The following is a 23,568-nucleotide window of genomic DNA, read 5'->3' as shown; positions in this document are numbered from 1 at the left end:
ACCGGTCCTCCAAACTTCTTCAATTTATTTGCTGCTTGTATAACTTTATTTATTGCAGCCCCCCTCTGGGAACATGTTCCGCCCTCTTGAAAAAATAACCATTATTTATTTGGAAATTGCAAAGCTTAGTCACTGTCTGTATTTGTCAGAGCTTCCCAGCTATTTATTCATTCTGGATGGTTAGTTTTGTTTTTTTTCTTGTGGGGTACTGGCTGGTGAGTTAGTTCATTATATCAGCCAACGCGCAGTGAGGTCAGCATCGGACGGTCTTACTCAGAGGGTGTGTGAGACAACCGATGAGCTGGTCGAAGATGATCATTACTTTCGGCTTTGTTTCTGTGAGGGAGTTGTTCTCTCACCCACTCCTCGTTGTTATGACCTTGGAGAGTTTATTATTGTAGCATGCCTGCATGTTATGAGCAACTAAAAAGATGTTAAGTTTCATAATGGGGGAAAAATGTGAATCTTTTCTTAATGATTATTTTGTAAATAGGCAGATTGGTACAGAAAATCTATATATTTGAAGTGCATATGAATGTGTTTGCTTGACTGCTTTATCTTGTAAGTAAGAGATATGCCCAACATCTTATGGTGTAAGGGCAGCCTCACGAGCTTCTGCTCTATCCCTTGTGTAGGTACTATGGCATCTGGACATCTTCAGACGCAGCTTGAGGCAGCTGCCTGGACACTTCTGTCTGGGAGAGTCGTGCATTTTTTGTGCATTAAAGGTAAGATGCGATCATAAACCTATTTAATAAGAGCTGACACTTTAAAGTAACCGTGCAGCTCCTGTTTGTCAGCATGAATGTGTAGAGCATCTGCTCTCATATTCAGACTGTGCATTGAGCGGTAAATGTGACACAAATGCTTTCTGTAAACACAATATGCCGTTGTCAGGGTGTAAACAAGTTCTTGCTCTCTTCTTCAGGGTATTTTCACCCAGTTCCAGCACAGTCGGGAGCGAGCCCTGCCCTCTGACAACCTGCGTCACGCCTTGGCGGAGACCTTTAAGGACGAGCAGCGCTTCCAGCTGGGCTTCATGGATGATGCCGCAGAGTGCTTTGTAAGTTCCTGTGGCAACACTATGGCGGGAGGGATTCGTGTATGTTTGTGTGTTATCCTGCCGCACAGCTCAAGCGAAGCACTGCCATGAAACTGTTCGGCGAGGTCACTGAAACAGCTTCTGTCCCTCCCATCAACCCCAGCCACATAGGCGCTGAATATCATCATGACAGCTTATATAAGTACCAGAGTTGTGTTTGAACCGCTTTTTTTATCTGCTGCCATAGTATGGCACATGAGCTTTTGAAGAATCACTTTCATATGGTCTTTATCGTTCTAGCATATTGCTTTCAGTTTTTCTGCTCTTTTACCACTTTAAAAAAATATTTTCAACTAGTCTAATTATTTTTGTCCCAGTTTTACTATGACTCCAGCCAAAAAGGAAAGGTCCTGTTACCCTGCTTTTAATTTGTTTAAAAAGTTTTACTTTGTCAATCACGTTTGGTTAGTGAATTTTTTCTCTTACAATGTTGATATCTTGTGCCTGTAAACTGTACACCAAAATGGCACAGATGTATCCTGATTTATTTATTTTTTTGTTCCCCTCCCCACGCAACGGTTGTTTATCTATTTAGGAAGTGCAATTACACAGAAATGGAATAAACAAAAGAGGGAATCTGGCGAATACAACGGGGGGATGAGTGTACTCGTGCACATTGGGCTGTACAAGTGTGATTTTTGTCACTTTGCTTCTCCTATAAGTTACAGATCAACCTACCACATGATGAGGTGTTATGTAGAAAACCATATAAACTATATGAATAGTTAAGAAAAAATGGCACATGGGCAGTTGTCTGAAAAATAGTTGGCAAACTATTCCGTTACGAGATGTTCTACCTGCTATTTTGTATTTCAACTAACTACAAAGTTGGCTGGCTGAGGGGGGGAGATCCCAGAAACACTTACAGAAGTAGATATGTAAAGGAGTATGTCCACTTTTGTGTAAGTAATTAAAAGTTTTTGAGAATTCCAATAAATTTCTCTAATTTAAAAATATTTTTATGGATGCATTATGAGGACTAAAAAGGATGATTGTTGGGCTTATTATCAGCACGTGGTTCAGAGTTAGTCAGCATCTGTGATCACACGGGGGTCATCAGTGCACATACTAACGAAATGTAACATGCTGCCATCCAGACGTCTTTCTCAGAGACTCGTTAACTTATTTCAGCAGCACAAAAACCACCACTTGTGCTTTTTCTAGTGGTAAAAGAGTCTGGTTAATAGAGTGGCTTGTCTTGAGGCCAAACATGTTCCCATTAAAAATATTTGGTACGTTATGAAACGGAAAGACAAAGGAGGCCCTGAACTCTTTAGAAGCTTAAAGCCAGTGTCAAGCCAAAATGCAAAACCCCCTTCTTGGTTTTTCTTTTTTTCCCCTTGGCTTTCATCTGCTACAGCAGTTGCTCTCCTTAGTTCCCAAACATGTACAGGGTGTTGTTAAAAGATATGATGCTCTATCTGAACTGTTGGTATCTTATTCAAAATATTTTCATGTTTTCATAGTTACAACGTTTGATGTTTTGCATTTGACTGCTTTACATCATTTAAATGATCTGCAGATTTTTATCTACGTTTTAAATCATGTCCCTACTTTTTCAGAAGAGGGATTGTTAAACTGAAATTCCAAAGTTTTCTTTGTCTCATGTGGACGTACCATTTCTTAATACCGCGCAGATCTTTGCCCTTGAGCGTTTTCTCTCTAAAGCATTGGCAGCAGTGTGCTGGCAGAGAATTTATGTGAGGAGTTGGCTAGTGTCAGATTAACAGCCTGTGAAGTATAGCCTGTAACCTTTGCAGGCCTACCTCACAGCCTTAATATTTCATAAACTCACAAGCGTTAGAACCAGGAAGGAGCTAAAACGGAGTGGAGCTTCTTCTTTTAACGTGCTCCTTCTGCTGCAAGGTTTACAACACGACTGCTAAAATTGAAGTTTCTGTATAATATGGGCCATATATTTTATTACACTGCAATCTTTGTCTTGGAAATCGCTGAATTGGAGAGAAACTATAGGCTGTGTGGAATGTTCCCCCTCACCCCACCACCAGCCCCATACCTGACAGTTTTCCTGTCCTGTCACAGGAAAACATACTGGAGAGGATCCACCTGCACATTGTGCCTGAGGAGACAGATGCCTGCACTTCAAACTCTTGCATCACACATCAGAAGTTCGCCATGTCACTTTATGAACAGGTCAGTAAGAGGCTAGGAAGTAATAATAAATATTATATTCCCTGGAAGCTTGCTTGTTTATTCTGGCTTATCTAAGCACGAGTTGGTTATATTAATTTTGTGTCTTCACTTTGTGTGTGTGTGTGTGTTTTAGTTTGTTTAATCTTTGTTTGCACAGTCTCTACTGTGTTGAGTGGAAAAGCCAGACACACTAGACAGTGTTAGGATTAAGCGACATGCGCACACAGGTATTAATCACCGTCTGAGACAATAGAAATCCAATCAGTCATGTTTTGATACTGGCTCGCCCCCAGTGAAATATAGAGGGTGTTTCTGGTCAGGAGAGTACACATAAATTCCACCTCGGCGCAACACAGACACACAAACACACAAACACAAGACTCTTCCCCGTGGCTCTGATGCCCATCACTGTCTCTGTCCCGAACCAGTTCTATCTGTGAATCTAACAAATAATACGCCTTTGGACTAAATCCCTCAGGAGCAGAGTCGGTGGATTTGGTTCCACCTCGACTTCAGGGCACCCTATCCTGCAAATATTATAAAGGCCCAAATGAGCATTGCCTCCCTCAAACAGAGGCCTGAAATCGTACGCCTGATAATGTCAGTTGTCTGACTTAAAAGGATACTGGAGAGCTCGGAGTTTATATGTGATCACAGGGAAATAAGCCAAAAATCAAAGAACTGGTTTTGTCCCATTTCTGGAAAGTGACTCTCTGATATGCTAACCAGTCATATGCAGTGCTTACGTTTGCGAAATCACATGTGCACTTATTATTTCGTTAATTTGTTGGTAACTTCTATCCTTTTGTTTGTCGCCCACGTTGGTCACTCTCTCCTCTCTCTTCTGCAGTGTGTGTGCCGTAGCTGTGGGGCATCTTCTGACCCACTGCCGTTTACAGAGCTGGTGCATTATGTCTCCACCACCGCACTCTGGTAAGCCAAAGACAGTATGTAACCTCCTTTAGCACCCTTTTGTCATTTGTCTTGCTCCACACTCTCTTTCAATTATCACAAGGTCAGAACTCTGATTTCTTTTGCTGACTGCGGCATTTCAAAAGTGTGTTTGTCTCTGAGCGTGCCTTATCTTTATTTGTCTCTGCTTGTTCTTTCCTATAGTTCTGCTGACAATGTGCTGTTTACACTGCCTTCTTTCTCAGTCAACAGACGCCTCAGCGGAGAGATGAGTCTTTTGGGGACGTGTTAAAAGCAGCGAGTACGATCGGGGACCTTCGTAACTGTCCAGTAAGTGACCCTTCCAGAGTTTTACTGAAGCATTTACACCCAAAAATGACATTGATGTTGCGTGAAAGAGCAATCTGGAAAACATCAACTTTGTTGACTGGCCTCGCTGCTACTTAGTACACCCAGTACATATCATATTTCATAAAATGGCCATTACTGAAGTGTGAGAAAGATTATAAGAAAGTTAAAATGTCAACATTATTCAGTCTTAGCATCGTTTGACACATTTGGCCAGATGCCATGATTCTTTGGCTCAAACTGGTTGCGTGTAACTCGATAGCATTTAAATTACAAACCTTCTAGTACAAAAAAAATCTTATCTTGCCTTATTTAACCAGCAAAATTAATCATTTTTTTCAGTAAAATGTGTGATTTAAGGGCACTCTTTCCAATTAGTACATTTTCTTGGGGGCTTTTTGTGGTCGTAGGCTACTTTCTAACCAGCTGAACTTGTTTTTGTTGTCTTTATCTATGCGTCTCTCTCTCTTTTTGCCAGAGCAACTGTGGCCAGAAGATCAGGATCAGACGAGTCCTCATGAACTCCCCAGAAATTGTCACCATAGGCTTTGTGTGGGACTCCGACCAGTCGGACCTCACTGAGGATGTTATCCGCTCACTAGGGCCTGTTCTCAATCTTTCCTCGGTGAGCAATCTCATGCATTAGTTTCTATATCCTACACATTATGACGTTTTACTGGATTAATCTGAGTATTCAGAGATTTTATTGAATGTGTCAGTATATTTGTGAATTATTATTTATACAACTGTTACACAAGCAGTGCCTCTTGCCCTGCTGTTTTGATGTTGTTGTTGTTGTTGTTGTTGTTTTTTTTTTTTTGTGCAATTCAACATATGTGGGAAATAAAGTAGGGATTTATTTCTCTGTAAATCGGGGTAGTTGCGTAAGCCGTCAACTCCCAATGCCCAGTTGGCCCATGCCACTGATCAAAAAGCCCCTGCTGGCCTTGGTCAGCTTGTCAAAAAGCCCCTCCTCTCATCTTTGTGTGTCTGTGTGTGTGCGTGGATCCCTTCCTAAGCGAACATGTCAACTAAATGGATACCACTGAGATGGGGGGGTTCAGCACAACTTTGTTTTTGTTTTTATGTTTTTTAATTTATATTCATATATTCTTAATCACAAGTATGCACAGCTGGAGTGATGTTGTCTTTTTTTTCTCATAAAAGTCTGCTTTCTGTTTATGTACATAGATCATTTTCAGCCATGTTCACAGTAAACATAAACTATAGTGACACATTACTTAATATGTGCTTGTTAGTGTTTACATCCAACACACGTGGATGAGTTCCACAAGCCAGAGTCGATCAGTGGAGTTGATGTGAGGGCGTGCTCATACGAATTACACCTTACATAACTTTGATTTATTTATTTATCTTTTTATTTTGGATTGATGCGTTTCAGCCACTCGTTTTACGACTCAGACAAAATTAGGACATGGGAAGAATTTTCAGTCTCACCCACCCGCTAATGTGCCACAAAGGCTTTTATTCATTGGGGAGTCACATTTCATGTGACTTTATTGGGCGTTAAAAGGGAGCTTACTGCCACCATCATTTGCTTTGAAATCTATTGTTTGTGTGAGTGAGTGAGAGCCGGAGAACTGGCTGTACAAGAATCATGGGAGGGACAAACAAGTCACACTTTGTATCATTTGAAAATAACACAGCATAGTACTAGGTTACCCCTGTAGCCAGGATGGAAAGATATGCTGCCCCTGCAGTGATTCAAACCAGCCTTTACTTGTACTGATTACCGAATCAATGCTAGTTCATTCCCTCAGACCTTAATCTGTAAACAAATGGAGTAACTGACGCTGCTAGCTCTCTGCATCATTTAGCTGCCTTCCAACTTACTTTGGTGGTGATTTAACTGTGTAATTGATGCATTTGTGTGTGTGTGTGTGTGTGTGTATACACAGCTCTTCTACAGGGTGACAGATGAGCATGCCAAAAAGGGAGAGCTGATGCTCGTGGGAATGATCTGCTACTCCAGCCGTCACTACTGTGCCTTCACCTTCCACACCAAATCTGCCAAATGGGTCTTCTTTGATGACGCAACAGTCAAAGAGGTGAGAGAGCGTGCACTAGTGCTCAAGTCATGTTAAATGAGTCACATGTGAAAATAAGAAACATATTTATTATAATAGCAAGGAAGTTGTACAGCACACATATGAAAAGTCTTTTTTTTTCCTTCCTTGTGGTATTTTTAGATGTTAGAATAGAATTAGTGCAAGCTTTTTCTAAAGAAGAAAAAAAATCCGAGTTTGGGATTCATGTTATCACTGAACAGATAAGCAGAAGCTGCTACAGACGAGACCGAATGTTCAGTCTCTTATCTCTGTTACAAAGACTTTTTATCGTCCAATAAGGACCACATTGATTGCGCTTCATGAGCCTCTGGTTTGATGAGCCTTTATGGCAGCGAGGAGTCAGCCAAACTCCCAACTTCCTGCCTGATTTCTACTGCAAACACTCTACTCTGTAGTCTCAGAGCACTGCAGTAGTAAAGCACAGATAGCTAATAAAGACGTTTTTATTTTTTTTTATGAAGCTGGGTAAAGTTTAAGGAGATGTGACAATGCTGCGTTACAATGTGTAGTGTGCATGATGTAGAAAGTGGGTTTTGTGTGTCTGTGTTCTGGTAGTTTGTTTGTGCACACTCACTTTTGAATCCTATCATCCTTTAGTTGTTTTTTCCCGTTAATGTTGGATTTATTTTCATGGTGTGTACATGCAAGCATGCCTTCTGTCTCACATCCTCACAATTTTCACGGGGACTGTGGTGCAGCGGCCGGCTGGCTCTGTGTCAATCCATCAGCAGCTTGTGCTGCGTGTGCAACCCCTCCCAACTGAGATGGAGGAGCTAGAGTACTCTGCGCCTGCCAAGTCCATACCTGGAATGAAACTTGCCAGTGTTTCTGTGACTCCCCAAGTCCCAGCCCCTTAATGACTGCTGCAGTGTAGCCCAATTACTGTGTTTCCATTGCATGAAATAAAATTGCACAAAATCCTAAGTGCAGTAACTCACTAGCTGTTCTGATCGGATGGTGGGTCATGGGTAGCTTAAAGACACTTGCATTAATCAGAACATGGCCGATGTTAATGCACTAGTGGTAAATGATATGTAACATTAGCAACAGATAAAGCTTTACTGGTTTTAGCTGAAGAGGTTGGAGATTGTTTTGAAGCTCACAGATATATCTGCTTTAACATTCATTTAAAGATTTTCTGAAAACTGGAGGGCAAAAAAATAGACTTTAAGAGAAAAAGCTGTAACAGAAAGGCAGATTTGGCCAAGAGTCTTAACCCTTAACATGTCTTTGGCCCTTTCAGATAAAAAATGTTGTGCCTCACCATTGAAAAGAGGATCCAAAAATCACACAGATGTGTCTCTGTTTTGCCTTGATCTAACATGCTTTGTCAATCACGGCTTGTCTTCCTCCTCTATATTGTATATGTGCACATTCCCCAAGTCAAAATCCTTTCCCCCTCTGTCTGTGTTCCTTTGAATTGGTTGCTCTTTACCTTGTTTTGCCATCTCTTCCACACCTGCTTTCTCTTTCTCCCCCCTCCCTCTACCCCCGTCATTTGCTTAATTAAGGAGCACAGAAGCATCTGTTAGCCTGCAGCCTGCCTTTGTGGTACCTTTGTGGAGAGACGCGCACCTTACACAGCTTTGCTAATGTGATTGTGTGCTTTGGCCTTAGTGTGTTATATTCACTCACAAATTAAAGCTACACCCCATTTTGTCACACATAGTCTGAAGTTGCATGTGAATTTTATATATATTTATACCCTTGAATGCATGTTGGTTCACTTTGTGCTATCACACATGAAGGTATAGTATTATACGGTATGCTAAAATGTGTTAATTGACCCTGCTTTTTTCTTCTTTTCTTCTTTGTTTCCTGGTGCAGATCGGCTCCCGGTGGAAAGATGTCGTCAGTAAATGTATCAAAGGTCACTTCCAGCCTCTTCTTCTTTTTTATGCCAATCAAAATGGGAGCGCTATCGCCACAGAAGATGCCTCAAAACAAAACAGCAGCCAGTCCCACAGCAAGAACCCCGTTAATGGAGAAGCGCAAGGTACGATGTTTTAAAAATAACCTCAGAGGTCATCATGCTGGCATTTAAAAGCCTCGTCATAGCAGTTTTATATCAGGTGTGATGATGTTGTTGATTGAGTGTCTTTTTGTGGAAATGACACCATCCAAACTCCCCTGTGTGTTTCTCTTTGATATTCCAACTGTCTTTTTCTCAGCATTCATTATGTGGTGTCACATCCCAAATGCCCCATTTGATTATAATGTCCCACCATTAAAAAAAACAAGCAGCCATTAAAGTGAAGCTGATTGGTGCAGATGCCTGTCTTTTTAGTGCAGTGTTGGAGGCCAAGAAAAAGAAAATCTGAATGTTACTACTACCGCCTGGTCGAATGGCAAAGTGTAGCCAAAGTTTTCCGAGTGGTTTGTTTTGAAATGCAAATGTAGTCTCAAGTTTGAGGTGAATGTTTGCTGTGGGGTTTGAAGTGTGGCTTATTTGCCTCTGTAAACCTTTAGCTTGAGTTGAGCACTAAATCTTTCATGGAAATGTATTTTTTAAATTCTCACACAGCCGGCTGTTTAGTTGAAAAATTTCCATACTCCCTCCGAGTACATTAAAGTAACAAAATTAAAATGTAAAATTTAAATCAGAAGTCGGGGGGGGGGGGAAATAAGGAAAAAAACCTCCCAAATCAAATGCACTGTTTGCCTTTGCCGCTGCTGATGTGAACAGCTGAACATCTCTCCTGTTGGGATTACATATCCCTGGATTTGTGTGGTTGGGGAGGTTTTTATCCCTTTTAAAGACCCTCCTCCAGCCCTCCACGCTGGCTGTGCCCCAGGTCCAGGCTGTGGCAAGCGCTCACTGTCCGTCAGAGCTGACAGGGCGCCCGACTAAACTGGATCATCCTCCAAAAATCAAGAAGTAGTACACAGTGTGGATCTTGTAATTGAATTCTGTGTTGTAGTTTCAGGTAAAATTAGTTTTTTTATTTTATTTTATTGATCTTCACTCAACAGGATTTTTTTTTCTTCATGGGAAGGACACGCCTACATGCATGGCCTTACCTTTAAAACATTTTTCCTTTCTTTCTAGTCACTGAGTCCCAAGTTTCAGTCTCCCCCAGAAAACTGGACCTCACCAGAGAGAACCTGAATGCTCTGCTGGGCCAGGATCTTTTCAAGAAAACCCCTTCAATCCTCAGCAGGGGCAGCACTCAGACCAGTGGAGGACGGGGAACAGGTAAAGGGGGGGAACGAATATGGAGGGATTAAGCAGCTTTTTTTTTTTTTTTTCATTTTTGCCTCTATTACAAATTAAATCAAATTATTAGCAGCGCAAACCAACCTGCTACAAACTGCTACACTTTGCTATGTAACCTGTGTAAACCTAGTTTATGGTTTACACACAAATGTTTTGATGTGAATAAGAAGAGATGCAAACAGAGAGGTGAGTCATGTTGTGTGGCAGTTTTTCAGCCTTGAAAAGACTCCTTAATTCATAAATATTTTGTCCTCGGAGAGTGGTGACAAGCACAGATCTGGAACAGCAGCTAGCGGAAGAGATAATTAAATGTCTTTGCTCCGAAACTAAATCTGGCCATGCTAGTAATACAGAAGGGATTAGAGACCCTTAGTGAGGAGAGAGAGAGGTCATTATGCACATGCTTAATTGCAAGCAGAGGGGAGAGTGAATTGAGAAGAGGAGTTATTTATGCGATTTAACGGCGTCTTCTTTGATATCCTTGTACATTCTGCTGGTATGAAGTTGTTCGTGTCCTTGAACAGATCACTATGGGAGGGGATGCTGCAAGACAATGAAATGTCAGCAGCTGCTGCAGTTTTAAGGAGTAGCAGAGTCAAATTTATCAAACTGATTCATCGTGTGGTTAAACTGCTACACTTCCTGCTTTGCGGAATGTGTGGAATCTCAAAAACATCCGCCGCTTTTTTTTTCTTTTCTTTTTATTAAACGAATAAAAAATCTGGAATGATATGAATGTTTTGTTTCCTTTTTGTTCTGTTTTTCTGAGATGCCACCTCGTCCTCGCTCGCTTCCTTTTAAAATCTCACATGGTTAACAGCATTATTCCAGGACCAATCGTTGCTTTAAAGAAAGTGTGGGGCCAGAGATGCAGCGCCAGCCTCTGCATGGCCGTGTTTCCTCCCCGCTGCCTTTCCTCTCCCATCAGCACAGCAATGTGCCGTAAAGTTCGCCTGTGTCTACACACTCAGCAGCTGCTCAGTGCCTCGGGGGTGCCGGGGACGAAGAGCGACAAGGAAAAGGATGTAGCGGTGATAGATGTATCTATGCACACGGGGATAAAAATACTTTAATGGTGGGAATCTCCACCTGATTCAGCAAATGCCCCGTCGCTACTTTATTTTTATTTCTTTTAAGGGTCAGCGTTATTCAAGTGCTGGCTATATAACCTCGTCACACAGTGAGGGGGAAAAAATGTCTCAAATACCTTTCTTGTCTTTTCTTGTTTCTTAGTGAAAAGCAATCACAAGAGCCGCCTTAGGGAGATTTCTCGAGAAGTTGCCCAGAAAGCAGGAGAGATGCGTAGGGCGCATTCACCCCGAAGAGAGCCTGATAGGACTGGTCAACACAGGGTGGAGTCACGCTACAGAGGTGGGTTGCTCTATACAGACTGCAAAACTGCACATACACAGAATTGCCAGGTGTTGCTTTACAAAAGCCCAGCCTTCCCCCTCCCTTATATCACCCTCTGTTTGGGAGCAATGTGTTAGAAAGGGGATTAGGTGCTGACGTCTGTTGGTGCCTGCCTTGATCCCTGTAGTCCTGTAGTCTTCACCAATATTATTAAACACACCAGAAACTAAGCAGATCAAACCAAAGAGCAACAAATGCTGATTTTAATTTTTTAATTTTTTTTTATTCTAAGGTTTAAATTTGATTCCAAAATGTATTTCTGCACAAACTTTTCTCACAAATTAAGTCAGTGTGCCTTAATGAGTATGCTGATTAATATAGGTTACTTTAATACTCCTTCAGCATATCATTGCTTTCATTAAGTGTCAGTGTGTGGGGGGGGATTATCAAGCACAATATAATACACCAAATCCACCATGACAACAGCGGTAGCCTGTGTTAGCACAGAGCTTGCATCCCTTTATGAATAAATGCACCAGGTTAAGGCAGCCTAGTGTCATTGTTGTGATGAATGGCGATTCTAGAGGTGACACTACGGTTAATCTAAGAAGTATAAATTAACCGTATCATAGCTCATTCTCAGACTCTCGACGATACGAAACAGGAAAAGCTCAATCAACTTCCTCAGTAGCCTGAGGAATTTTTCCATGATCTTTAACCGTATAGATTTAAACATCTTGCCCTTCTCCCAAAATGATTCACAGTCATGTGTACATTTGACATTATTGAGGTGGCAGCAGAAAATTTTTAAAACAGGCCGGTATCGTGGTGTATATGTGAGCAAAACTGTAGACAGCTCTGTTTAAAGTGATTTAACTGTGCCACACAGTCAGCAAAATCCAAAGCAGGGGACTCCATCTCTTGCAGGCTTATTCCCAAGAATGACAGTTTTATGTGAAGAATAAAATTTCATTTTTGTACGCTGAAAAAAGGATCAGGTTTACCCGTCATTTAGATGATGACTCCCGTACAAGGCAGGGAGCCTTTAGCTGCCAGCTTTAGGTTAGGGGAATGCATTTAACAGATGATCCTTGCAATCTAAATTTGCATGACACTAGTTTTTGTTTTATGTAAAAAGTACCAGATTTTGCTTAAAAATGTAGGAGAAGACTTAAGTATCAACGTTGTGAAAGGAAAACATGAAAAATTTGTAATCCAGCCCAATAACAAGAAGTATTCAGAGAGCGCAAACCTCCGCCAAGGCTGCTCACTCTCTGGGCAGCATTTAATTTTAAGGTAATAGTATTGTATTTTGTATATACTTATTTTCTTTTTTGTGTTCTTTTTAAAAGTACAGTAAAAACACATTTGGGATCAACTTGAAAGAAAGACAAATGTGAAATATAAAACTGATGTTAAAGGTTAAAAGTGACATGATATTTGGATTCAAACTAAATGTGATATTTAGAATCCATTTAATGAAAGTTTGACCCTACCTGACCTTGAAGAAGTGGCCTAAGGTCCAAAATAATGTGGCATTTAGAATTCCCATATGTCTATATGTTAATGCAAACAATAAGAGACATACAGCACTATTGTCACTGTGACTTTCACATCCATCTATTGCCCTTGAAGGACAGGCCAGAGGTCCAAAGTCACATCTTTTAAATTTGTATAAAGATCTTTGCATATGTTAACAATACAACGCACACTTGTAGGATTCATAGTTTCTGAGTTGTAAGGTTTTTGTTGTCCATTTTCGACCAATAAATTATGTTGTCCTTGAAGACCTCAGTGGATGCAAGACAAATTTTAACTCGACACCCCTAAAATGTTTTCTCAAAATTTATTCTAAACTTTTCGAGCTGTCAAGTTTACAGCCAGAATGATAGGAAGCACGCAAATGCTTCTTGATAGAGATACTAGGAGACTGTTTACAAAAATTATTGTAATTCCTAAACAGTTAATGCAATACTTTGTCGAACCACTTGAATTCAAATTGAAAGTCAGTGACAGTGGAGTTCAGTCTGATTGTCTGAAAGTGTTCTGTAGATATATAAAGATGCAAATTTATAAAAAAAAATGTATCATTGTCCAAAACTTTATGGGCCAGACTCTATGTAGGAACACACCGGTGACATCGATATCTGCATGGATGTCTGTGCATGAGCTGGCTGCCCTCTGTGCACACAGCATGGAAGAAACTCGACTCCTTGTGGTTGTAATTTACACTTTCCTGCCTGCTGCAGACATAAATGTCAGAAACTCCATTGTCATCATGCCCTTCCTTCACTCTCCACCTAGCCTGCTGTTTTCTTAACACAGCCCTGTCTTATTGTGTGGAAGTGCCAGTTTAAGTCAATTTTTACCTTTTGCAATGAGATTTATGACACTTTCCTTTTGTAATATCGTTCCTGCAACATGCCAGTCGAAAAAATTCTAATAAATATCCTCTACAGATATATTAGTTTAAGCTCTTGCATGAATTTTTTTTCTCGCTCTCTCTCTCTCTCAGACCCAGCTCACGACAGGACCTACTCCCGCTCAGCTTCACCTCCAGAGAATGGCTTCAAGCAGTACCTGGAGACTCGACTGTACAGCAGCCAAGGAAAAGGTCCCACTCGGACTGAGCGAACACCGCAGCTTGGGGGCCGGTCTTCCAATGAAAATTCTCGTTTAAGGCACCAAGTGCTACCTGATGTGCCCATTGTAACTAGTCGTCATAACAGGCGGAGACTAGATCAGATCTCAAATGGATACGATACAGACAGCAGCCAAGACTCCAGAGGGCTTTCTGGAAATATAGAGAACGGCCGCAGCAGGCCCGGTCGAGCTTGGAAGCCAATACGGGAAGCGCTAAATGTAGACAGCGTATTAAGTAGCGGGAATGTAAGTCACGAACGAAGGCAGCACAGCCCCCAGACGAGACCCAATAGTCAGTCGCCCTCACGTGATCGAGATTATCTGTGGGGAGGCCGGGAAGAACGTAAGCCAAAGAGCCTGATGACCATCTACGAGGACGAGCAGAAGCACGAAATAGGTGGCAGCCGAAGCTCTCTGGACTCGGACAGCCGCGGGGGCCACACTGACAAAGACAGAGCAAAGGGCTCAGCAACTCTTAAAGTGCGCAGTGACAACTGGAAGATTCAGAGAACTGAATCTGGATATGAGAGCAGTGATAGACTGAGCAATGGCTCAGCTAATCTCGACTCGCCCGTTGTAGAGAACATTTCTTCCAAGGACCTCCGGCCCATACCTGAGCTGCATCTGATGAGGTAAAACAGATCCTTCCACTTGGGTTTACATCACCCAGACGCACCAAAACTCTGCACTGCGAAGCATGATGCAGAGGAAAAAAAAGCTGACACAATATTTCCTGCATGACGACAGCATCATAGAGGCGCTTTGTCATCTCGTGGCCTACTCATTTAAGGACTCGAGTCTCGGAAGTGCTGCCATTTCTAAATAATAAAACATTACAAACAAACTGATCTAAGAATAGCAGGTCTCATTTAACAATAAATGCACACAAGGCAGATGCACAAATCCTATTTTGCTGGGCTGTCATTTGTTGTATTTGTAGTTCAGGGCTTGTTTGTAGATAATGATCCCATATAGCTGACAACTCCTGTACTCAGCAGGGGCAGCCTCAGATAGCTGACTTCTTCAAAAGCCGGTGCATTATTTAAGCATATCTGTTGACAGTACGCTAGTAAAGAGTCTCCTTAATTATTAATTCTTCAACATGATTTAAGATGTTTTTGTGACTGGTTTGGGTTAAAGCTTGAAGCCACTAAAACTGTGAAATTGTGATTTTTTTTTTATTGTATTATTTTTATTCTCTAATACATCTTATCGATCTAAGAGGAGATAAAAGCATAACACTTACAATAAGATGTCTGGGTTCATACTGGGATGCAAATCATGCTACTGCACTGTCTCTTTGGAGATGCAACTATGCACTCAGATTCTAACTAAAGTCGTTGTTATCCACCTTTATCTGCTCTGAGCTCGTGGCTCTTTTAAAAAAAACAAATAATAACTATATTTTTTGTGTTTTAGGGATAACTTTCCTCAGAGAAGAAGTGATGAATTGAAGAGTGACGTGCTGTACTCAACAATTTCCATTAGTAAGTAACTATTGCTTTAAGTGAAAAATTAGTATTTTGTCGTTATTCAAGTAAATCTCCAGATGTGTGTACATTTTTCGTCACACATTAGAGGGGAATAGATGAAAGCATCAGTTTCTGACAAAGGCTCCGCCCTGATACTGAAGATACTTCCTCTCCCCAATAGACTTCCATGTGTTGTAAGGACCTGAAACATTAAGATAGTATGCTGCAGTTTCCTTGATTTATTGTTCTATCAGTCGTGTTAAGGTCACAGCCTGATTGAAGGGATACTGTATGGAAGTGTGCGCTCTGGTTCCAGACTGACTGGCCCTGACCTTTTTTTCCTGAGTAAAGTTTATGTTATGCAGCACCTAGTGAAATTACATGAGCTCAAAGGAAGAATGAGCCCATGTGGGGAACAAGCTTTGTACCTTCAACACTGTTATTTTGGTGTGGAAAAATACTAGCCAGGCTCAGTTTAATTTTATTTAATTGGCTGTCCTTCAGTGAATAGAAGAACAAATGGAAAATGGTAGGGGGGAGGGAAAAAAAAACCTCAAGGACCTTTTCAACTGTTAACTGCGGTGAATAATGGTTTCTTTCTACAGGAAGTACAATAACTTTTAGATTCACAGGGATGCAAAATCTGGGGTGAAAATCGGGTTTAGAGCTCAGAACTGTTTTAAAAGGAAAAAGAAACGATGAGTCTTAACTATGAGTCATGTTGCGAAGTTGCAGTATTTTTTTATTTTTTTTTATCCTCTAGGTAGGATGGGAGGGAGATAAGGTGACACGAATAGCACTAGGGGGCTTGTCTCCTGGACACCCTTGACATTCTTTATCTAGCATGTGCTTGCTGATGCACACTATCAGCACTGCAAAAGGAGCGAAAGAAACTATAAATGAAAAATGCCTTGCTAATTCCCTCAATGGAAATACCCTGAGTTAATCCTGAATTGGAGGGGGAGATGAGTGAGCTTGTTGGGGCCACCCAGCTGTGCCCAGCCAGACAGAAAATGCCACGACTGGACCTGTCAGAAGGTGGTATTCAAACACCGCTCAAATAAAATGCAGTTTTACAGCTCTGCAGTTATTTCAAGTTCCCAAAAGAAAATGCAGGTATGATCTGAGGTTCATTGCCGAGTTAAATATAGCTACAACATAAGGGTGGCAAGTTGAGAAACAGAAGCATCGCCGGTCTTGTTTTTGTCTGTGAGCACATGCAGAGAGATTCATGTGACTGAAGCCCTGGCAAGGAGGCAAAGACTACTGTGGCATACACAGTTTTTAATCTGGCAAAATGTAAAAAAACAAACAAACTGTAGTATTGCTTTAGTTTAGTTATTGCTAGTAATTTTAGGACAAGCACTCATCGATCCTCTCATTTATTCATTCAGGCTGTTAAGGAATTATGATTATATCTGTATCAAGCTGCATCCACTCATCCTTCTCCCTCTCTTTTGTTTGTAATGTTTCACAGGGCCTGCTTATATTTCAAAAGTACCCACAGCTGTCTTGTAGTTCACAAATGTCTTGAAATGTTGCTTTGTGAACTGTCAAAGCTCAACCTTGTTTAAAAAAAAACAAACAGAACAAAAAAAACCCTGAAAGGGCCTTTGAGGACTCTTCTCTGGTAGCTATTTTTGAAATCAGTATGGGATATTTACGCCTGGCTGCCTGCAAATTGTATTGACAAGCCGCAGTAAATGTGTCCAGAGTCAATTTGGCACGAGTTCAGTGGTGGTAGTCTGGCGTGAGCTGCAGTTTCAGAGAAGCCTGAGCAGGTTCCACTAGTCCATTAAAGACTAAAATCCTTTCGGAAAGCACATTCGTGTGGGAGGGCAGTTGTGAGGAGCATTGTTGACATTTTTACCGCAGATATTCGTTCTTCTGATGGCTTGTTGCACTAGGAAAGAGATTCGAGTCGGGGCCTTTTTTGCCACCTTAATGACAGAACTTTTGACACGCTGTGAAATCGTACGTCCTGCCCGCCTGCCAGCATATTGGACGGACACTTGAACCTGATGCGTTTGTCTCACTTTTCCTTTACTGGCTTCTGCAGACCTCACTAGTTATCTACAGAAATACACTTTTGAAGCTGTTACAGCTGTTTGTCATCATCATCATAGTTGCCAAAAGTCAACTATGATGCTTTCTGATCTAGTTTAAAAAAAAAAAACCCAAACTGACATGACAATCAGAAAAGGTTAAATGTCACTGAATTTCATCCTTTATACCATTACATGGATGCCTTCTACATTCTGTTTGCATACATCTTTTATAGCTGTTTATTTGTGTCCATGATGTAGCACGTTAAGAGCCAGTTGCTTGGCTCATTAATGCCACTTAACAAGCCAGTGAATGATGCTAATGAGTACACATGTACGCCACGGCTTTTGACCTACTGCCGTGCCATTACCATGCTACACTGAAACATAAAAAAGCCGTGCCATTTCCCAACTTTTTGTGATTCACTTATGTGATATTTCTTGTTCAGTTTCCCTGCTTGGAAACTTGGAGTTGCAAACCTGCATGCCCTTCTGATTGATGTTCCAGATGTTTTAAGTACATCAGACAACACAAGGCTGGAATCATGACTTGACTGCCTTAAAGCTACATTGTGTGCTATTTATTTTCTATTTTTTGTAATAGTCAAAAAAGGTCAACGAAACTTCAGCAAATTAAAATGATACCAGATCAGTTCTTGATGACCCTCGTTTAAATGTTTTAAACTTTCAAAGCTCCTTTTCTTTTCTTTCAAACTGATTTTTTTCTCATGCTTTCTCATTCTCTTTGTGGTGTTCACATTTTTAAGCACTTTAATTCATACTTTCAAGTTTATGTTGAAAAATTGGAAATGTTATTAGATCAATCACAGAACCTGGAGGATTTACCAGCTAAGTGCTAAAGTTCAAGTTTTCTCTCTGCATTGTTGCACGTGACGTTAAAGACGGAGAGGGGATTTTCTACAGAGAAAATCATCGTCAACTGCATCCCTTTTTGTTATCAAGACTGATATTGTTACGGTTGCTTGCCAACATCACAAATCAGCAGCAGCATCAAATTGGGAATTGTCGCATGGTCTTAGCGGCTTAAAAACGCAATAGTGTATGTAAAGTCTGGAGTCTGACCCCGGCGTAATTGCATGCCAGCACAAAGGATTTAGCCACTAATGCTTTGAGAGAGCGGTGGGGGGTGGGGGTGAGGGGGTATGCTGACACATCACAGATGGTCCTCAGCCGCTCACTCCCTTCCTTGTCCTGTTAGTCAGCTGTTGTCTGGCGCAGGCCAAGTAAATCACACACGCCCAGCTAACTTGGCAAAGCTCCACACCCGACCCCGTGCAGGGACCTGCTTCTAAACATGTGTTTGTGCTGATCTCATGGCTAAAATCAACCATCAGCCCCAAGTACTAGCAGCATAACTCAGGCTCATCTCACTGGGATATGTTTGGCCTATAGGTTAAAAGACTGTTACTTTCGTCTGTTGTTGTATTCATTAGTTTTTAGACTGAACTTATGAACCAGTTAGAGTTCAATCAAGGTCCTTATTGTTTTATTAGGACTGTTGGCTCGAACTTAACAGGCCTGGATATGAACCCAGATTCCCTTTGAGGGCCCATGTTCTTTGGCTGGATCAGACAGTCAGAGTGGTACACTGGGGCCTTGAGGGCGCTCTGCCAGACTAGCTGCTTTGATACTTCCTCTCGCAGCACCAGGCAAAAGGCCTTACCATGACCCCTGTTAGATAACATGTCTCTGCAGGAGAGAGACAGGAAAAAAATAAAGTAGATATTGTAGCAATATTCAAATGGAAACCCGTGACAGATGCTACCTGGCTCTTATTTTGGACCATCTGTTTGTGATAACTTTACAAAATTAGGGTCTTGTGTTATAAAGTACTGATGAAAATGTATTTTTTTTGTGTAGATGAACCAGGGAGAAAATCTCCTGAACTCCAAGAGTCCAACATGTTGTCTGATCAGCTGTTACAAAGGTAAAAAAGGTTATTCAGAAGTGCACGTTGTTAGCGAAATGCTTCACTTGACTTTTCACAAGTTTAAGTGAAATATAAATGTTTCTGTTTTTGCGCTCAAGCAGAAGAAGAGCCCTCCGGTACACACCCGGGATCTTGGAAAAGAACAATGGCCTGGACGACGAGCGAGAGAAGAATGTGGACAGCAGCCCTGTGCCTCCCTACTTAGCAAAGACCAGCAGCTCTGAGTGGAACAGCTCAGATGACCTTGTTGGACAGTTTTCGGAGCAAGAAGAGAATGGCTCTGGCCCTGCAGACTCTCTGTCTCACAGCTTTCCTCTACCTTTACCTCTCAAGACTTTTGGCAACAGTCGCACAGACCCATCTGGCATCCACTCCTTACCACCAGAGGTGCCAGAGTGGTTTAGCTCCCGAAGCGAACCTAAAAATGGCTCGTCTCCCCACTCGCACACAAGCCTCCGGCGGTGGATCGAGACGCCTGCCGAGCACAGGCTTTCATCAGATGCCAGCTCCAAGTCGGGGTCGTCAGACCAGGAGAGGAACGATCTGTCGGCCAGCGAGAGCGACGAGAGGTTACCCAGTCCAAAGTCCAGACACGATGATGGTACAGACTCTCAAACTCTGACAGATCGAGTTCTTCCCACCACTTACTTTTCAGTGGATAACTGTATGACAGATACTTACCGGGCCAAATACCACAAGAGGCCTGCCGTGTACGTGAGAGCACAGGACCATACGTCATCAGGGGAGAGCGATGTCGAAGGGAGGGGGCACCCTTTGACAGATGTTCAAACACTAGAACCTTCCAAAAGCAGAACAGAATCAGGTATGCAAAAGCACAGCGCACTTTTATTAAGACCTCACATGCACCTGTTTGGTTTAAATCTCTGACTGATTCTCTGGCTTTTGTTTTTCCAGGCATTTCCACTCCTAAGACTTTTGCGAAGTGGAATCCAGTTACTCCGAAGGGTCTTGATGAGCATGGTTTCCTATGATTTTTATGGACTGAATGATTCTGATGGCTGGATGCCAACAGGAATTGTTAAGCACTGCGACTGCTACAGATTGACTCGTATGTGGAGAGGTATTTTCTCTTGTACTTGTCATAACAGCTAGTTGGACATGAAACTGGATGCCAAAGAGATTGTACTAAAAAAAAAAAATGTCAGGTGTCTTTAATTAGCTTTCTAGCTACTAAAAAGCTTTGAACAGTGAATTTGCACAGCAGAAAGGTACAAACAGAATTATGCCTAAAAATATTTTGCTGGATTTGTGGACGCAGAGGGGTTGGGAAGGTAAAGAATGTGTCACGTAAAACCAACTTACTAAACAGCAGATGAAGTGATTTCTTTCTTTGTTTATGCCTCCTAGTCGCACTCTTCCTGCACATCCTGTGGAATGCCCTTATTTGTTTAACTATTCTCTTTTCAGTGTTATGACTGAGGTGTCTGCCCCAATTCTGTCAGTTATACCTGCCTGTCAGGGGGTTTTAGAAGGAAAGGTTCCAGTTGTGGTCAGAAATCTCTAGATATGCTTTTGGCACGACTTAAAAAATGGATCCCAAGGATCCGTATGAATGTGAATCTCCACGACATCCACATTAGGTTTTAGCTGATGAGACATCTTTGCACAATCCGTAAAGCCAACAGACTCGGGTCCTTGTTTGCGCGTGAACTTGTGCAAATAACCAGCGTTGGACTTTCTTCCTTCTCTGCCTCTGTCAGACACTCGTGAGAGGTTTGGTATACCAAAATAACTGTTCAAGAGTGAGGGAGGGGTGTTGGAGTGGGTTTAAAAGGTGATGGGTCAATGTGTTAAATTGATTGCCTGTTGGTAGAAGCCTGCGTCAGATCCTTACTCCTCATTGACACCTGCACATATCCCATCATCTTTACGGAATTTTCTTTTCCTTAAAAAAAAAAAAAAAAAAATATATGTATGTCTTTGCACTGTTTTCCTTGTTTATTTTTTTCTTTTCACACTCCTTGGTTCTGTTATTTTTCTCTTTAGAAGAATAATTTCTTTGGATTTTGGTCACTTGATTCTTCGATAGCTTCTGTGAGCAGCACGTCTGCACTTGGAGGACACGAGATGATTTAATTGTGTCATCTGGTGATCAGATATGGCTTTTGCTTTTTTTTTTTCTTTTTTTTTTATGAAGGGAGTTACTAATAATGTGTTGTGACTTTCACTGGTTTACTGTTTTTGGTTCAGATGTTTTTTATATATATATATTCAGCAGACTAATACGCAGTGCCTTTTGTATTTTTCTGTGTTGAGGCGAGATTAAATCGAAGCCATGGTTTGTACAATTTGATTTTAAAGAATTTTTGTAGCGTTTTAATTTTATTTTTATTGAACAGTTGTCAAATAAACAGCTCTACTTAACCATATCTTCGTGTCAGCTCTTGCTTTCGGGGGAGCAAAGCTTAGAACAGGGATTTGAGGAGAAATCAAATTATCCAAATAAACTCTCCATGATGATAAATGTTGCCTTTTGGCTGGAGCATGGACGTCGCTGTGCAAGGCAGCTGGTGGGAAATGTGGGGTTTTGCTGCCACCTGCAGTCGTGTGTCTTGAATGCACTTTTTCATATCATATAACAGCTACCCAACTACAAATATACAGTTTTATGATTTTGATTTTTCCATTGAAATCAATTTTTAAAGTGTTTTAAATAACGCTATTTCCAAATTAATAAAACAAAAAAGTTTTTTTTTACCTTGCTTTATCAAGGTGCCCCCTTTAGCACACATGGACTGATATTATTAAAAACATTTTGTAATAATTTTGTAGTTTCCCTCCTCTGTGGAACCCTCTAGTTTTCACCAAAGCACAGAACTCTCTCAAGATACATCAGTGACCAGTATGGTTTAATTCTCACAGAGCGAAAGGCATCAGAGAGAGCAACTGCCCATTTTTATTAGGTAATGGGTGTACAAATATTTCAGTTTAGTTTTCCTCAAGGCATTTTATCATTTTATATTGTAAACAATCCAACAATCCCACTTGAACAAGAACTTGGCGACAGTGGGGAGAAACCCCCCACCTTTTTAACAGAAAGAAACCTCCAGCAGAACCAGGTTCAGGGAGGGGTAACATGTGCTCTGACTGGTTGGAGGTGGTTAAATAGTGACGTTAGTCCTATTGATTGTGGTTCCATACTGAGGTTTCAGGCAGAACATCTAATTAGACAAAAGATTCATATCATGGATATGCAGCCAACAAACCTGCAGGAATTGCGATGACAAGTCAGTATGGATGAACACGTCAGAGGAACGTTTCCTTGGTGAATCTATGCAGAATGTAAGTAATAAAATGGTCGTGACTGTAGAATCCAAGTTACAGCTTGTATGTCATTGAACAGCCTCAATAAATAATAAATGGGGAAAATTGATACCTCGACGGGAGATGGGAAAGTATTATATAAACCCATCCAAAGGGAGTGTTATACAAGTATTCTAACGCTACCTGCAGCGTCTATTTGTTTGCATTAATTATATGAACATATACATAAAGATAGATTTATTTTAATTTTGTTTTTTTATCCTGAAGAGGGGAGTAGAGGACTTTGTAATCATCGTGCAGCTAGATTTAGGCATGCACCACTATCTGCACCCCAACTTCCACTTGATTTCATCACCATGCCTGCCTGCGATTTGCTGAACGGTATTACCGATTTTTTTGTATTTATTCTGTTCTCAGTCTTTTCCTTGTTTACAGGATTTCTAGTTGGAAAGGAGAGGAAAAAAATCCATTATTAAAGTCATAATTGCTTTTTGCACAATATTTTAATCTTCCAGTACACTGACCTCAACATGCAACACAGAAACAATAAAGATTAATCAAAAATATTTCAGGATTTGTCTCCTCTGGAGTGCTGCAGATGTCTTAAAATAGACATGGGCAAAAAAACAGGACCGGCCCACGGACCACCTCAGTCCAGCCCACACGGTCCTAAAAAAAAATGACACAAAACAAATGGCCGAGAATCTTAGAAATATTGATTGAAGTGAGTCCGTGCTGCTGTTTAACACAACCACACTTACATGTGCTGTTACTGTGTCATATTATTGATTATCCATGTAATTTACAGTGGGGCAAAAAAGTATTTAGTCAGCCACCGATTGTGCAAGTTCCCCCACCTAAAATGATGACAGAGGTCAGTAATTTGCACCAGAGGTACACTTCAACTGTGAGAGACAGAATGTGAAAAAAAAAATCCATGAATCCACATGGTAGGATTTGTAAAGAATTTATTCGTAAATCAGGGTGGAAAATAAG

The 23,568-nt window shown here is 41.2% G+C and overlaps 1 protein-coding gene across 2 annotated transcripts in view; it reads left to right on the top strand.

Moving 5' to 3' along the window:
• The window catches only part of usp53a (ubiquitin specific peptidase 53a), a 30,996-nt gene extending 9,319 nt beyond the window's left edge, over positions 1 to 21,677 (top strand). Inside the window, exons 3-17 of one of the 2 annotated variants that reach the window (XM_004554436.4) lie at positions 636 to 728; positions 929 to 1,063; positions 3,146 to 3,256; positions 4,107 to 4,189; positions 4,414 to 4,498; positions 4,995 to 5,141; positions 6,436 to 6,585; positions 8,434 to 8,602; positions 9,656 to 9,802; positions 11,057 to 11,194; positions 13,692 to 14,451; positions 15,239 to 15,306; positions 19,218 to 19,284; positions 19,386 to 20,110; positions 20,203 to 21,677. In XM_004554436.4, coding sequence (XP_004554493.1) covers positions 636 to 728; positions 929 to 1,063; positions 3,146 to 3,256; positions 4,107 to 4,189; positions 4,414 to 4,498; positions 4,995 to 5,141; positions 6,436 to 6,585; positions 8,434 to 8,602; positions 9,656 to 9,802; positions 11,057 to 11,194; positions 13,692 to 14,451; positions 15,239 to 15,306; positions 19,218 to 19,284; positions 19,386 to 20,110; positions 20,203 to 20,279 — 2,955 coding nt within the window. In that variant the 3' untranslated portion in view covers positions 20,280 to 21,677. The remainder of the gene's footprint in view (positions 1 to 635; positions 729 to 928; positions 1,064 to 3,145; positions 3,257 to 4,106; positions 4,190 to 4,413; positions 4,499 to 4,994; positions 5,142 to 6,435; positions 6,586 to 8,433; positions 8,603 to 9,655; positions 9,803 to 11,056; positions 11,195 to 13,691; positions 14,452 to 15,238; positions 15,307 to 19,217; positions 19,285 to 19,385; positions 20,111 to 20,202) is intronic. The other variant, XM_004554437.5, reaches the window with a different exon arrangement.
• The last annotated feature ends 1,891 nt before the right edge of the window (positions 21,678 to 23,568 follow it).

Source organism: Maylandia zebra, linkage group LG3 (genome assembly GCF_041146795.1).
Source record: "Maylandia zebra isolate NMK-2024a linkage group LG3, Mzebra_GT3a, whole genome shotgun sequence".
Taxonomy (NCBI): Eukaryota; Metazoa; Chordata; class Actinopteri; order Cichliformes; family Cichlidae; genus Maylandia; species Maylandia zebra.
Note: the sequence above shows the minus strand (reverse complement) of the source record. Positions and strands in the feature narration are given on the sequence as shown.